General features: G+C 33.8%; 2 protein-coding genes across 5 annotated transcripts in view; both read right to left on the bottom strand.

Annotated features, from left to right (window-relative positions):
- Positions 1-17,149, bottom strand: part of LOC134259194 (neurobeachin-like) — a 112,787-nt gene that overhangs the window by 69,276 nt on the left and 26,362 nt on the right. For 3 of the 4 annotated variants that reach the window (XM_062741794.1, XM_062741816.1, XM_062741810.1), the window contains exons 30-38: positions 15,983-16,129; positions 15,528-15,893; positions 14,865-15,284; positions 14,417-14,543; positions 14,173-14,281; positions 13,092-13,261; positions 12,617-12,738; positions 12,181-12,321; positions 11,718-11,854 (exon numbers count right to left, since the gene is read on the bottom strand). In XM_062741794.1, coding sequence (XP_062597778.1) covers positions 11,718-11,854; positions 12,181-12,321; positions 12,617-12,738; positions 13,092-13,261; positions 14,173-14,281; positions 14,417-14,543; positions 14,865-15,284; positions 15,528-15,893; positions 15,983-16,129 — 1,739 coding nt within the window. The remainder of the gene's footprint in view (positions 1-11,717; positions 11,855-12,180; positions 12,322-12,616; positions 12,739-13,091; positions 13,262-14,172; positions 14,282-14,416; positions 14,544-14,864; positions 15,285-15,527; positions 15,894-15,982; positions 16,130-17,149) is intronic. The other variant, XM_062741803.1, reaches the window with a different exon arrangement.
- On the bottom strand, positions 16,444-17,085 carry LOC134259247 (uncharacterized). The gene has a single exon (XM_062741852.1). It carries the CDS (start codon positions 16,979-16,981, stop codon positions 16,550-16,552), a length of 432 nt encoding a protein of 143 aa, XP_062597836.1. The 5' UTR covers positions 16,982-17,085; the 3' UTR covers positions 16,444-16,549.

Here is a 17,149-nt window from a genome sequence, read left to right as displayed (position 1 = left end):
TAGTTATAGCAGGCTCGTCGCGGGTGGTTCCAGTGCCCTGGCGCGCCAACAACAGTTAATCAACAAGATTTAATACGATATGCTTTTTCTGTCAAAAGCACGAAAATATATGTAAGGATTATAATTTTTTAGTGTATGTGAGCATAATTAACATTATCTTCCCTTTTTCTTTGATTTTTCTTAACATCAAGTTAAGTTTATTATTTGTATCTCGCATAAAACCTCTATCGTCTTGTAAACAACCACTGTAGATCAATTACCTACAACTCAAATTATTTTTCAATGTTTATAGTTTAATTTCATTGCTAGTTTAGAATATCATTAGACGGTCGGTAACAGTGATATTAGCTGTACATTTGGTGTACAAGAGCGTATTTACTCGGTAAGCATCAAAGAAGTTTAAATTTACAAATGTACAATCTCCTTCTAACAAAGTGCCATGTTAACATCGACTCCACAAGAGCGTATGTACTATTTTCTTTAATCTTTACATCGACTTGTTGTTTTTCAGCGACCTATAGCTGTCCAAACATCAGGCAAATACTATCCCAAGTTGTTTTCACCCAACTCCTTGCTGTAGAACTATAGTCCCGAAACATTGTTGAAAGGCCATGCATTGCCTATACATCAAACGGGTCTCTGACGAGAGTGTTGCTCTATTACTGGTTTGTAAACTTATGATAAAGGAAGATGCATCTTTGTGTAGTCTACTCTTGTATTAAGTATTACTTCAAAATCTATATATATAGGGAAGTGATGTTTTAAATAAAATTCCAAGAAACATATGCATAAGTTCATCTGGTATCTGACCAGTAGAACTAAAATTTTCTCACAGTAGTAATTCTGCAATTGAAGAATATTAATCCAGATTGGTAGCGAACCTTTATCTTCAATATCATAAAACTTTTTCTTAGTAACGCGTTAACGTTTAAAATGAAATAAACACTTGAATTACCCGTATTCCAAACATTTTATTGGAAAAGAAACGCTAATGCTCATATATAGTTTAATTCCGTTTTTTATGCTGAAATTAAACACTTCCTGATAAGAATCTGTAGTCCTCCGACCAATAAACTTTAATATGGCATCATCGGGGTCTTTTCCAAACAAGCCCATCTCCTGTAAGCTGCGAGACAACTGTCATTGTCTGCCTCCTCCTATAATGGAGCGGACGCGATCCTGGGCGTATGTACGCCATATATTTTAAGTGTCATCCGCCGTAAGGCGACCCTGCGTTAGTGACTTCGGATCGGGTTCGGTCTCTGATAAGATCTTGCGACAACAGTGCCAAGCCGCTTTATGAACACTAATCGACATATATATTGCAAAATATTAAAATACGATGGACCCAACACAGTGTTGACACATTATTTACGGTTCATAAAATGATGCATTTAATTTGAGATTTAAGGAAAAAAATCTTATCGTGTTTCTTGACAAATATACAATATGGATATAAAATTTCAACATTAATTTCCCCACAGACAGCAACCCTTCATAAAATTCAAATATTCGGAATTACCAGGATCCTTAGAAAAATTACAACAAATTTCAACACACATCTATTCGTTTGGCATGGAAAAATTATAACCGAAGACAATATATTTATTGAGAAGACTTAGGACTGGCGTCTTGGATACTACAAACAAAACGTTATGATGCTCAAGATCACAATCAATAAAAATCACAATTTTGTTTCATTTTCAGAAAGAACAAAGTATTTGTGACGTACTGACAGTTAAAAATGTATCTCATTTGCTGAACAAATGAATCTTAAAAACTTCCTCAATCAACGGAATCGCGAAGAGAGAACGAAAGCCAATTAGGAGTTACAGAATGTCTGTAGAAATAGCGAGCGCGGCTGACCATTTTCAGGCATGAAGGAGGGGAAGGCGCTGATGGCGGCTGACGTTCAGAAAGGCCTAGTCAGATCCAATTTTCCGTCAGAATGGTGACGAGTTCTACATTTCCGCATATAATATGCTTCAGACAACAATGGATTGATCTTCTCTACGTCAAAACTGTCTGCTCTATGCCATTTTAAAGACTTAAATTGGAACCTTTTGGAACCTTTCTTACAGACTTGAACAAAAATTTTTAAAGCGCTAAAGAGAAAGTATGCCAAGATCTCTAGCTTATTCTTGCAATTAAAATGAAGGAAAGCCATTACTGTGTAAGCATAGAGATGGACAATCTACCAACAAAAGTCACAATACAGTAAACTTGGAATGATTAGCTCTTATAATTCAAATAATAGACTATGGGTAAAGATATTAATCCAAATACTACACGTACATTGAAACGTACTTCTAGATTTTTTTGTAGGATATCCCAACTTTTCCACAAACATAAAGACATGCAATTAATAATATCCGACATGCCATCAACATAGGTTACTCTCAGCGCAACATCGTCTCAAAACACAGATGGACATTATATCATTTAGTGACATTTGTATTTTGCAACGAGTTGTAAATCCCGGGCATCAAACGATGTACAAAGAAGGACCGATTCGTTGCCTTTAATGAGCTACTTTGATTCAAAGGTAACAGCAGGCAATTCAGCAGTACATCAAACCCTTTCCTGTAGGGAACGACCTTTACTGACCCCCGAGAAATGTTCCTGTCAACCGTTCGTACAAGCTCCCTACCACAGGAAATACCTATTTATTGCCACCAAGTCAAGGGTTGCTTATATGATGTAACTCAGCCACAGTATTGCTCACTCGTCAATCTTAAAAATGTTTCTTTTTTTTTCATTTCCTCCAAGATATACAAATTTCCCTTAATCTTGAGCAATGAAATCCGCGATGCTATCAAAGGTTATCAAAAACAATTCATTAACAATTTCATATTATAAAAGATATTTTCCTGAAATAATGAGAATCGTGATAAAAACGTGGTTTTTAGACTAAGATAAAATGGGATGTTACTGCTTCGTCTGTACTGTTTCGACACGAGAGCAATGGTGCCATCACGCGCAATGGCCGACCTGAAGCTTCCGCCATGACTAGGTTTAACATCTTTTAAGTGTCTTTCTCCGATGACAGACACACAAAAATCTAATTTCTGAATGAAAAATATTGGAATAACGAACTTATCTTCGAAGCTTGTACGATTTATCTTGAAACGTTTATCACGCGGGTTGCTGCTATCAACGTCACATAGTCGTGATAAGCAAAGAGTTCTATGTGTCATTTAAAAGACACAAGCGGGTAATTCCTCCCAAATTCTTGTTTTTGTTATATTGTTACATATCTAGATAAGCATCCCGACTCTAAATATCTATCTTTTTATTTTTGTAAAATTGGTTAATTGCGTTAAGCGAGGTGCGGGTCAGCCATCTTTTCCCAACATCTGCTGACGATCTAGTGTCAAAGTGTGACATCATTACAATCAAAGTATATGTACGCATGTCACATGTCATGTTTTGTGGCCTAAAAAATGTGCATACACTAACTGACCCCTCTGAAGAACGGATTGTCTATACTTTTTAATTTTATATCTAAATATTTAAAGATGTAAGATTGAGAACTTTTATGTATATAGTTCGTGTTTGCATCAGACTTAAAAAAAAACATTTTTGTGTCTCTGGGCTAATTCCTTGCCAAAAGAAAAAAAATAATGACGTATCCATGTGTGCCTTTGACATATAAAAATTATTTCTGCAATAATGGCATTTTCAAAATATTTTATAGATTCACAATTAGAATGTCTCGTCTCTGACACCAATAAAACTGGGAGAAAGTCTTTGATATTCAGACAAGAGATTACACAATTTTATCCATAAAATTTTTACATGCCTCCTACGGTTGAATTTTAATCACATTTCCTTTAATGGCTGACGTTGTAGCTAAGAACCATAAGAAATTTACACGCCTAAAATAGTTAAATTACAGCACAGGAACATGGGGGAATCTAATACGAATGTACATCAAATAAAGCATTGTTTTGTGTGCATCAGAAGTCCAGTTTTTTGGTCAAAAATTGACAAAAAATAATGATATAACTGCAAAAGACAGAGCATATTATCTGCACCTAGAAATGCTCGTTTAATACTACCATCCTCTTTAACCAAAAGCCACAAAATCCTATATATTCTACCAACAAACAGGATGATTAAATGAAAAATTACTCAAATTAATAGCCTTTACTTAATGGGGAAGACATGGGAACAGAATATTAATGTGAAGTAGTAAAACTGGGGTCAAATGTTAAAATTTTACACTTAATTTTATGTCGTTTATCACACAAGATTACAAATATATGTACTTGAAAAATCCATGTTTACTTGTAGTTCTTGTTCTTATAGCTCTTCAACTACACTCAAATCTTGTATAAATCTGGAACTTGATGGGATCAAGAACAAATTTTCAGATACCCCATGATTTGTTACATGTATTGAGGATAAAATATTCAAGGAAAAATTGGTTGGGACCTCAAATTTACTTCAAATATCCATGGATTTAAGATACATTGTATATCATTAAATACCAAAGTTCAGTTGTATCAATATATGATACTTTTCAATACATGACCAAATTAGCTGCAACCTTAAGGGTTAGAACAAGGGTCATATATAATTTTTTATATTTTTGTAGAAGGTCAATTGCCCTTTAAAACCATTCAATCAATGTCTGCGCTTTAAAGTTCTATATTGTTTTTGGTCTATTTTTCAGACTCTGGGAGTGCAGGAATCATGAACATTTTATTTATTTTAATATTCCCTTTTGTCTACGGATGCTAAAGACTGTTTGAGATTGGTCCCAACATTTTCAAGGATATGAAAAAATTCCAATGTTTACAAATGACAAGACAGAAACAGATAGTAATAGGTCATCGGAGTGACTCCTGTGACATAAAATACCATGATCCAAAATATTCTGCGGAATTGCAACAAGTACAAGTAGCTTGTAAACCACTTTTTTGCAGACCTTTATTCTTTGTTACAGGCATAATATTGTGTATCAGTAAACTGAGATTACAAAATTGTCTGGATTTTCCAATCCTGAACAAGGTGTTTTACAAAACCTCATGTTGTCAACACATTTCATTTATAGCAATTAGTTCTGTGTCTCATTCTTGTTTTACCAGTCCTACAAAGCTCATTAATATTGTAGATATACATGTACATGTACAAAAAAAAAAGAATGTATTTTTTTTCCTCATTTTTATGAAAATTGGATAATATATTTTTTTATTATTATTATGAAAGCCTCTGCCATTTCACTTACAAAGCTGCACCAAAAATTTATCAAAGAAACTTGGATGAAATAATTGTATACAATGTATCTTGAATTTTAAAGCTAAGTTTAAATTATTATCAATATGAAAATTTTAAATATCATTTTTCTTTTAATGTTTTTAAGATATGTAGCTAATGTATCAAAGCATTCTACAATGAAAAAGAACATTGTCATAATTATATTTTACTTTTCATCCTAACAAGTTGAGATCCCAAAACATCATCCTGTCATTCAACTAATTGTTTGCAGATTTCACTTTATTTTTCATCATGAAAAGATCACAGAAATCTAATACAAGCCATTCTTCTGAGACACTTAATAAATTAATACAAAACCATGTACCAACCCGATCCATGGACTCATAGATAAACTAACTATATTAGTATAAACTCAAGGTAAAATGAAGTTGTTTGGCAGGGGAACCCTTACAGTTGTGCTCATTTTTGTGTTAATTACCTTAATTCCATTTGTGTTAGACTACTTACATGTTCAGCCATTATCTGTCATCCGATTCTTTCAGGCCATCCTTCTTCCAGCTTGTGTCAGACCTGGAATAAATGTCACTGTTTTTGACTTCAAAATGGCACGTGCCTGATGTTGGTTTCAAGGGAACAACTTAACACAATGTAAGCAACAAGTTTTTTTCACTTGAACACAATGGGCCTCGAGGACATTTTACTGGGATCTGACTTCAAAAGTACCCAATCACTTGCCTATTTAATTAAAATTTCTTGGATATCAAATAAAATTTTATAGAAGTTCATTTCTTCAAAATACTCAAAAAACAGGTTTAACACAGTGCATGTAATTCATTTGTTTTCATTTGGTCAATAAGTACCAGTATTTTGACACATGGGTAGATAGTTAAATATTGTTTGTCTTTTTAGAATCCCAGCAATACTATACAGTAGATGTACTTTTTTTTTTTTTACAGATAAATATAATGACAAATTGCACAGAGGAAATAAAGTTTTCAATAAAACCTTATTCATTTGAACACTACAATTATGTCAAAGTCTGTAAAATATTATAATTGTGTTGGTTCCTGAAACAATTCCTGACTTTTCCCTACTCTATGAGGATGTGGTTTTGTGTATTTAATAATCTGCTTTTTATTAATGATGACATGTAGTTAATTACACATGGAATTATTGAGTGATTTTTTTTTTCTAGATTTAGGTGTATTTACCTTACATATACACAACTCATAAATTTTGCTCGAAAGGGAAAGGTGAAATAGCAATGACAGTTCTTATGGTACCCCAAAAGATTAGTTTCTAAAAAGATATTAAAATTGAAAATTTTCATTGAGATCATATCAAGTGATGATTTCATTAAATTGAGACTTTTACTTTAGCAGCAAGGTCAGGTCAAGGTCATTTTATTATTTCTTGACAATAAGAAAATACTATTTCAAATCTTGATATCCTGCTGTGTAGAAAAATGTCACCACATAATTTCTTTAAGATAATACTACAAAAAAGAGATATATAGATATTGGTAAAAATGAAGATATTGGTAAAAATGAATTTCACTTCTTTACTTTAATTTGCCCGCTTGGTGCAGTAGTTAGAGCGTCTGCTCTAGAGAGAGTCGCGAAGTAAGGAGTTGATCCTTACGTTGGAGATTTGAATCCCACTGCGGGACGTGGAAATTGGTCCTTCGAATAAGGAACAGAGGTCCTATGTTGCAGTAGGTGCTGGCATGAATAAGATCCCTCCCTGCTCAATGGCCCCCAGTGCTGAGTATAGAAAATTTGCAGCTCTCCACCGGCAAGTGGTGGTGTCTCAAAATGAGTAACAAATTCTCAAGAGGGACGTTAAACAACATACAATCAATCTTTCCTTTAGATTTAAAGGAATACAAGTTTCTTGTATTTTTCTATGCATTAAGGTTTCACTGTTTTGTCAAAAATATAGTCCCACCTTGATGTTTTTTTAAACGCTGTTTTCCATTTTAAATTGTACATTTGTGGGAAATAATAAAAAGTCTCTGTCAAGACTTCTTGGTTTGTACTTATAATAAAGAAAGAGAAAAGTAACAGTAAGGATATAAAACTTTACAAAAGCAATAAATAGAATAATGACAAAAACCGATACACAGAATTATGTACATTAGTGTAGTCTACTTGTGTGCCAAGTTATATTGAAATCAGACCAAAACTGTAGGAGGAGTAGCATTTTGAAATTTTCACAAAAATTTCTATTTTTAGTAACAACGACAACACCATTCATCGAAATCAAAAATCGACATATAGAATTATGTATTTTAGTGTAGTCTACTTGTGTGCCAAGTTATATTGAAATCAGTTTAAAACTGTAGGAGGAGTAGCATTTTGAATGATTTTCACAAAAATTTCTATTTTTAGTAACAACGGCAACACCGTTCATCGAAATTTAAAACCGATACACAGAATTATGTATCTTAGTGTAGTCTACTTGTGTGCCAAGTTATATTGAAATCAGACCAAAAATGGAGGAGGAGTAGCATTTTGAATGATTTTCACGAAAATTTCTATTTTTAGTAACAACGACAACACCATTCCTCGAAATCAAAAATCGATACACAGAATTATGTATTTTAGTGTAGTCTACTTGTGTGCCAAGTTATATTGAAATCAGATTAAAACTGTATGAGGGATAGCATTTTGAATGATTTTCACAAAAATTTGTATTTTTAGTAACAACGGCAACACCGTTCATCGAAATTAAAAACCAATATACAGAATTATGTATCTTAGTGTAGTCTACTTGTGTGCCAAGTTATATTGAAATCAGACCAAAAATGTAGGAGGAGTAGCATTTTGAATGATTTTCACAAAAATTTCTATTTTTAGTAACAACGACAACATCATTCATCGAAATTAAAACCCAATACACAGAATTATGTATTTTAGTGTAGTCTACTTGTGTGCCAAGTTATATTGAAATCAGATTAAAACTGTATGAGGGATAGCATTTTGAATGATTTTCACAAAAATTTGTATTTTTAGTAACAACGGCAACACCGTTCATCGAAATTAAAAACCAATATACAGAATTATGTATCTTAGTGTAGTCTACTTGTGTGCCAAGTTATATTGAAATCAGACCAAAAATGTAGGAGGAGTAGCATTTTGAATGATTTTCACAAAAATTTCTATTTTTAGTAACAACGACAACACCATTCATCGAAATTAAAACCCAATACACAGAATTATGTATTTTAGTGTAGTCTACTTGTGTGCCAAGTTATATTGAAATCAGATTAAAACTGTAGGAGGAGTAGCATTTTGAATTTTTCACAAAAATTTTTATTTTTAAACAACGGCAACACCGTTCATCGAAATTAAAAACCGATACATAGAATTATGTATCTTAGTGTAGTCTACTTGTGTGCCAAGTTATATTGAAATCAGTCCAAAACTGTAGGAGGAATAGCATTTTGAAAAATTGTTTACAGACGGACAGACAGACAGACGGACTCTGACCAGTAGAGCTGAAAACAGTGAAACCTGTTTTATCTGAAATGCACTGGAAGACAAATTTTGTATTGGAATAGACAGGATGTTGGATTGCTCAGTGTTAATAGTAAAATGGGAAAGAAATTTAATGTCAGAATTCACAGTGTGTCGGATTATTCAGGTATAGGATTAGACAGTTTTCACTGTATCATCTTTTAATTTTCTGATATCTCAAAATAAAAGACATTTGAGCAATATTCCTAACTTCTAAAATAAAACAATGTCAAACCTATTTATTTTGAACATTTCAATTAGATAGAATCCATACAAGACTCCCCATTTAAAAACAGATAAGGAAACAACAAAAAAACCTATTTGTACAGTAGATCCTGTTACATTGACCTTACATATACTTAAAAAATAATGAATTATCATTAGTTCATGACCGTCCATCTAACCTGACTATGACACAAAATATTATATTCTGCCAGGTGAGTGAATCAATTTTGTTAATTCACTAAAGTAAATGCAGTTTTTTTATTTATGTGAAACAATTATCTATTATACTCATTGTAATGGAGTAAACCCGATTCATTTTTTTTCTGTGTTGCAAATTTTACGTGACATTAAAATGCCTACCTATACTGTCCATCAGATACATGGATTATTATTCTTTTTTTATAAATTGTAATTTGGCCAAGCAGTTTTCTATTCTTTTATTTTTCCCTTCTAAATTCCTTATTTCATTAAAGAAAATATTGCAAACAAAATCTATTGACACCCATTTAGAATTTTTTGTTGAGTAAAACCAACTTTCTGGTGCCCAGTGATAGGATTTCATGCTGTGACTTATGCATATATAAAACCTCTTTTAAAAAAAGCAATTCTTTGATGTAAATTTCAATCATAGAAAAGTCACATTTACATTTAAAATAATTCTTATTTTTCATGAAATTTACTGTAAACCAACTTTTATTTGACAATCTACTTTTTGAAGTTCAGTCCTTAATCGCAATACATTTCTTTCCACGTAAAATTGTTAAAGTCTCTGTGTGATTAAAAAAAGCTTAATCTGTGAATCATCGCGAAGTAGTTTACCACTGGTAAATCGTGAAATAAAGTCGTCGCAAATAAAAGTTGGTTTACAGTATCATGATTATATCACATTTTAAATGTGAATATGTACAAATAGCATTTTTGCATTGGATACCTTTTTAGGGGGGGGGGGGGGGGAGCAATTTCAACTCACAAAAGCAAGATTTTAATTTTCATTGATTAAGTTCTTTGATAAAAATTTACATCGTAAAAGGGTTACAGTTTCATTGTTTAGTCTTGACCTGAATTAAGTGTAGATTATTTTGTTAAACTAAAAGTTCTTTCCAAATCTGCATAGTTGTTTTGAGAACAAAAAAAAATTTGGTTTCAAAAGATCATTTTGATCATGAGTCCCAATAAACGAGTACAAATTATACATAATGTACATGAGCATAATGCTATCATCGATCAAATTATTTTATCCAAGTTGTTTTATAAGATTCTTTGAAATGTACATAAATGTTTTTTCCTTCTTTTAAGGGGGCCGACTATAGTTTTATTGTGTGAAAACCACAATAGCAAAACTCTTCATTTTTATACCATATATGACTTACATTAACTTCAGTGTACATGCAAAGTTTGGGGGAAATCTACCGTCCAGGTTTTTTGTCTCAAAATACAGGTACATTTACTATAGGATTATATAGGAAAATACCAATTTTTAGCACTTTAAAGCAAATTATTAATTGTAGACATTTTGTTCAAACTATGATATTTGATACAATACTATGTTATACAATATTTGTAAAAACACAAAATTCTACATCTTGTTACAAGGGGGCATCCAAAAAGCAAAAAATTAGCAGATTTTACTATTTTTATAGAATATTACAAAATATGACGAGCACAATGCTTCACATGAAAACATAATAAAAATATTGGTGAATATAAATTTCATGTTTTAAATTTCATGAGTATCTTTATTACTTTTTCTTTAATAATATTTTTATTACCCCTTTCTTTAAGAGCTACAGATTATCATAACGTCAAAAACACACTGCAACGACGTCAACCTACCTATCAATTGCAAAATCGGTTAAAAAATTAGTTGTATCAAATTGTAATTACATTTTTATACCTATAATTACTTAATTTTGTTTAATTTTAATAATTAAGCGAAAAAAATTGCACTAAAACAGTAAAGACAATTCATTTTACTATGATGCCTCAAAATATTGTACTAAAATTTCGGCCCCCTTACGATTGGATTGTTTGTGAATCCTATCGATCTATATTTACCAAGGCAAAATTCAAATTTGTTTTATAATTGATTTGAATTTTCAATTAATTTGTCAAAACAAATTGAGAGTAACCCAACAAAATAAGATGTGGGTTGGCAACTACGTGTATAATGCGTTTTTTCTTGTGACAAAAATATTACCAATGTGAGAGAACTGAACTACAGTTCCATGGTTTGGGATCCCTGGAAGACCACTCTTTCAGTTTATTTTAGACTGTGGTATCCAATGTAGTCCAACAACAGCATTGATCTTTAATATGTAACTAGCTCCATCTTTGAAGTGCAGAAGTGTAGCCAAGTTCAACTTCAACTTAGAGAGACTTCAGCCGATTCAGATGATCTCAGATCAATCAAAAAAAGTTGTCTTCTACACCATCAGCAGCCATTATAACTGAAAGTATACTCAACAAAAACCCTGGAAGGCAAAAACAGTTTAAGACCAGAACACAATGTTCCAGTTGTACAGCAGAAAAATCTTGAGGATCTCATGTGTTCTACAGAAGACACTGAAGATTTACTACCACTGACAACCTCTGTAATAATGATGTCTTGTACAAAACACCTTGATATCAGTGTTCCATTATTAGAACAGCTGATATCTTGTTACCAACATATATATTCTGAGCACTGCCCACCTGTATCAGCTGACCATACTTACTATTGCTGATACAGGTAACACTGAAGTGAGTCAATACCTTAGGGTCAAGTTTCTTGTTTTCTTCATTCTCTTCATCCATCTCAAAGTACATTTCTGTTTTAGTGATGGACATGATTCCATTAATGGCTGCTCCCGGGGCTATCAGCTTACAGGATGTAGACATAGCAACAGGACCTGTACAAATAAAAAAAACCTAATCATTTCTCAGTGAAACACTTGCTTCTAAAACAATATACGAGAACATGAAAGAATTTTATTAAAAAGCGTTATCTATATAATGAAATGATTTCCAATTTACTGATACTGAAAACAGGGATGTGTTACAGATCATAACAGCTGCAAACTTAAGGTGAAGAAAATATGTAATATATGCTAGGCAAGCCACTTAAGAATAACAAGTGTTTAGTAATAAACTGGGTTCGACAGAACTTGATATCTACCTAGCTTAGCAGCTATAATTTCGAATCCAGCACTAAACACCATAGAACAGCCCCACCTACCGGCAAACTCTGGTTCCATGTCTCTCTCCTCCATTAGTAGCTCCTCGTCCGTGTAATCCGGCTGAATCTGGGATCTCTTGAGCTTGGCCAGGTGAGCATGGAAGGCCTCCCGGGCCTGGTTAATGGCATCTTCATTCTCTCCTACAACAATATTTCCAAATTAAGAAAGGGTTTATCACTGTACATATCCCCTTGCAAAGAAACTGGAGGGGAATTAAATGTATTGAAGCAATTGTACTTAACTGTTTGTGTGTTAGCACTTTACCAAAAGTTGTGAAGAAATTTGTATCAGGATTGATGTCAAATAATTTTTTGATTTCTGATATATGTGAGATTCAATTTTTTTTTTTTACAAATCTTTTTTACAGTGCATTTTAATTTAATTTTTCATTCTAGGTGATATCTGTTTTAAGACCTATCTGAATGGATTACTAACCATGTTCTAAGGCTGCCTTTAGTGTGGCCTCTGGATGTGTGGATCCATACGGATTCTTAATCAATCTCCGTCGTCTTCTGGAATCATCCTCCCAAATGTCTAATCGCCAGAAATCTCTGTCGCTGAAAAAATTTACATCAGAATGATTAAGTAGATAATCCACTTCATTGTCCACAATTTGAGCCAAAAAATTTTCCAAGTACAATTTCCCTAAGGTACATTCTTGGTGATGTCAGGAGTAATATATTATCTTTTTATTTTCTTGATTGGTGAAAATTATGGCTGGTGGAATCGTTAACCAAAAGAAATAAAAAACTTATGCCTTAAGTTGAACCTACTAGCTAAAGATGGCATTACTTGATTCTCTATCATGAGGGCTCAGATTGGATTTTTCAATCTCCTTCCCCTGCCATGATTTGGTAAAGTTGAGTTTTTGTTGTTTATCTATAGCAAGTTAACAGGGGTAATGACTTACTGTTCAGTCTCGGGCCTGCCCCAGGCCCCATGTTTGTTGGTGAGGATGTTGAGTATTTTGTCGCGGGTTTTAATGGCTACTGTGTGGTCTCGTCGTTTGGCTGCTTTGATGAGATGGTCACACATTTTTTCCTCCTCTTTGCGGTCCAGCATGGTTTGAGCACAAAGTGACTGAAAATAAAATTTTCCTTCATGTTTACTTTTTCAGGGAAGAAACAAAATCCACCGTCATCATCAGAGACTCCAAGAGTCACTATTACGGAATCATTTCCAGGTGATATCCTTGTCATACTAAACGTGAGCTCAAGTTTTGTCCTTGCTCCTTTGATATTGTGGTGGTGAAATATTTGTCAATAGGACTTTTTAAAAGAATTTTCTAGCCTACTTCTTTGAACTGGTATATCTTGCAATTCAAGTATACTTTAGAAAGTTACCATACAGTAACTTAAATACTGCCAATAATAAGCATAATTTTTGTCATTTCTAGCAATGTGAAAAAACTTTTATATGACCCCTTAAAATGTTTCCCAATGAATATTTCTTGATTCTAAATGAGAATTACAGTCCTCCAGTGAGAACAAACAATAATTCTGTTTTCTCAAGTTTAGTTGAAAACAGTAGAGTGGTCTAGAGTACTTAATAACATTTAAGTTTTTTTAAGCTAAGCAAGAGGGCATACAGACAGAAAAGAGAGCACCTGATGCCTCAACGCCAATAATTAATTAGTGCATTAATTTTAACAATTTGTCATTTAGACAGTTTATGAAAGAAAAGAAACTTTTTATTTATACTTTCAAGAAGCAACTGGTTCAGAAAAATGATTTTCTCGGTTCACCATTTTCTCCACATTTATGATTCATATTGAGATAATTAATATTTATTTAACTGTTAGGAAGTAAATGATCCATATGCACAATTACAATGTCCACTGAGGCATTCATTTATTGACCTTGGCAACCCTCGTGCATTTCATCAAGATGATGGTAGACATCTGTTCCTTCCCAGAATACCTTGATAATGGCTCGTAATTCACTAATTAATTTTACATGTATTTAAATTATGAATTCTAATTAATGTCATACCTCAAACTCTGCATGTTTCTGTACGTCTTCTGCCCGCATTCTGTTCAGAATAAACTCGGCTTCATTTGCCACCCTTACAATGTGGTCTCTGGTAGCATGAGCAAGTAACCTACAATTAATATTCAGGATTTCACTCAAGTCTAATATTTCAGGAACCCTAATAGTCTTCCCATGCTTACTGTAATTGGAATGAAACTCTTTAAGCAAGTTTTCCATCATATACACAGATTTAGTAAATCTTTACCTTCCTTCATTGACCAGTTCTATGAAGGCCAGTCCAGCATGCTTCTGTAATGAATTCTGCCATTCCTGGGAGCAGAGCAACATGACTAGTTCTACCACTGATGTACTTTGTTTCAAAGTCACCAAACCTAAAAATATATATCCAAGGTCAAGTAATATTGTAAGTTTAAAGTAAATCCTGTATATAGAAAACTAGAATATATCAAGTTGATGCTTACATATAACAGAGCAATTTAAGCTTTCCATGGTAAATTATTTTACTCTGTAAGAATTTAGAAAATTCCTGAACTTTTGCAAAATACTAGAAGTACATGTATCAAACCCCATATGCACATTCCCTATACAACAGAATAATGTGAAATAAAATATTCCAAAGCCATAATTTCCATATACCATAGATAAAATTTATCATCACAGATTAGTCTGTACTTCAAACAATGCAAACCCACCTCCTATAAGTAGTTCTTGTCCATGAGAGCCAATCAGTGTCTTGGACAAGAATGGAGCAAAATCCACGAAGATTTCCCTGAGCAGGGGTGAGACTGACCCCAGGGCTTTCTCCAGCCTCTCCGTGAGGGATCCTGTGGGTTCCCCCACCACAGCAGGGAGGTTGGCCAGAGTGTCGTGAATCTTGTTGGGCATCTGAAGCTTCTCCAGTTTAGGCCTGTCATCTTTGTTAGTGACAGATATGGCATGGATAGGTTTGTTGGCTTCAGCTTTCTTGCCCTCATCTTCTTTGTGGTCTACGTGGACCTCGGCACCAGCTGGTGGTTCCGGTGGCGGTTCCTGGGGCAGTTTTTCTTCAGCATGATTTTCTTGAACCTCCCCATTTTCCTTTGGTGTGCTTGGTTTTTCTTCTGTTACTTCTTCTGAAAGGGTAAATGTAACTTGAACTTAAAACAATTCACTAAATGATGGTGTTTGTTTTATTCTGACCAAAGTCACCAAATTGCAATCATAAAAAAATATTGAATATATTTCATAGTTAAAAAAAGGGTTACCAAGTTAAAGCTCAGGCACAAGTTGAAGCAGTTAAACAGACTGAAATATAAACATTAATACCAAAAACAATATACTTTCTCTACATCTTGAAGTTTTTTCCCTTTCTTTACCTGTTTCCTTTTGTTCCTTTTGTTGTGTTTCCTCCTGTGTTGGTTCCTCTGATGTGCCTGCTGCTTCCTTCTCTTTGGCACCTTCCTCTTCTTGACCCTCAGCTTCCTCCTTTCCTTCCTCTACAGCTTCCTCCTTTTCCTCTTTTTCCTCATTGTCAACCTTTTCCTCCTCTTGCTTGGATTGTTCCTCTTCACCATTATCTTCATCCTTTGCCTCTTCCTCCTCTGGTTCGTCCTCTTTTGTTTCTTCTTTAGGAGTTTCCTTTCTTTCCTCCTCGCTTCCTCCCTCTTCCTCTAGCTGTGCTGAGTCTGCACTTTTGTCAAGGTCTTCACTTCCTGTAGCTGACCTTGTAGCTGAATCCTCATCTAAATAGAGACAAATGAAACTGAATAAAACCACTGCTTTATCTGGAAATGATATGACAAATTTTCTGACTCTGTTCTACATTTTATACCTGTTGTATCTGTTACGTTGATGTCGGCTTTGATCTTCATTTTTGGGGATTCCTCCATGCTTTGGTCGGCTGATGCCTCTTCTCCATCGATTACCTCCCTTGATACATCTCCATCACTGGTGACGTCTCCACTATCAAACTCCTCATCTGTTATAAAAAAAAAACAAGCTTATTAACAGGTGTACAGAATGTGCATAAAGGTCCACGTTTGGAAAATAACATAAAAGTATGCATTTGCAAATTCAATTATCCTGACAGATTGACACTATTTAAAGTCATCCATCACAACAATAGTAACTGTTCATTCCAGAATATACACAAAATTCATCTCAAATAGGTGAAACATAACATATTACAATCGTGAAAGAGTTCATATTTAGTAAGTCTAAGAGAAATCACTGATGATCCAGTTTTATACAGGAAACCATAGGTCTTAAAGTAATGAGTGGTAAAAACAAGAGAAGAGAGATAACTTTTACATAATTTCAAAATGAAAAAGAAAACGATGCACAGTAATAATGAAAACTCAAAGATATGGAGCAAATGAGCTTATATCAAATGAACATATCAATAACTAAACCTTGAATAAATGTGAGAGATTAAGGTCATAAAACAATAGATATACAACAAGACGACATCCATGCTATTCATCAATAGTGAGACAGCTATGTGGGGCACACAATAATGAACATCCAGGTAACCTTTCTTCCCCTCGTGAGCCTCATTCTCAAAGGACTCGGTCTCAGTATTTGTCTGGGTGAGCGAGTCTGACTCAGTCTCAGTCGTCTGGGTGTTTGGATCTTCCTGAATCTCGTCATAAGAACTCCGACTGCCACTCAACATTTCGGCCAACACACTTCCTCCCCCATCATCTTCTGCTACAATTGCCTCAACCATAGCTTTGTCTAGAGGTTTGTGTTCTGGAGGCAAATCTTCCCCTGAGTCTTCTTCCTCCTCATTTAACCTAGCTCCATTTGCTTCTTGATCCGACTTGCTCATTTGTAGCCCCAATTTATTTTCTCCATTTTGATTTCCTTCCAAAAGTGGCCTTAGGTTTTGTAAAATGGCTGAAGCTTGTTGAACAAATAAATTTCTCTAGTGTGATTATAAAGCCTTCAGTTGATTTATCTTACGTTTTCAGAGTTGCAAGACAAAGTAAGACAAATT

This window comes from Saccostrea cucullata, unplaced genomic scaffold (genome assembly GCF_032062105.1).
Source record: "Saccostrea cucullata isolate Sc308-1 unplaced genomic scaffold, CSIRO_AGI_Scuc_v1 ctg1040, whole genome shotgun sequence".
Lineage (NCBI taxonomy): Eukaryota > Metazoa > Mollusca > Bivalvia > Ostreida > Ostreidae > Saccostrea > Saccostrea cuccullata.
Note: the sequence above shows the minus strand (reverse complement) of the source record. Positions and strands in the feature narration are given on the sequence as shown.

Bases quoted from the DNA above. Each gene is read 5' to 3' on its own strand.
- LOC134259247 (XM_062741852.1), bottom strand. From the start codon at position 16,981: ATGAGCAAGTCGGATCAAGAAGCAAATGGAGCTAGGTTAAATGAGGAG.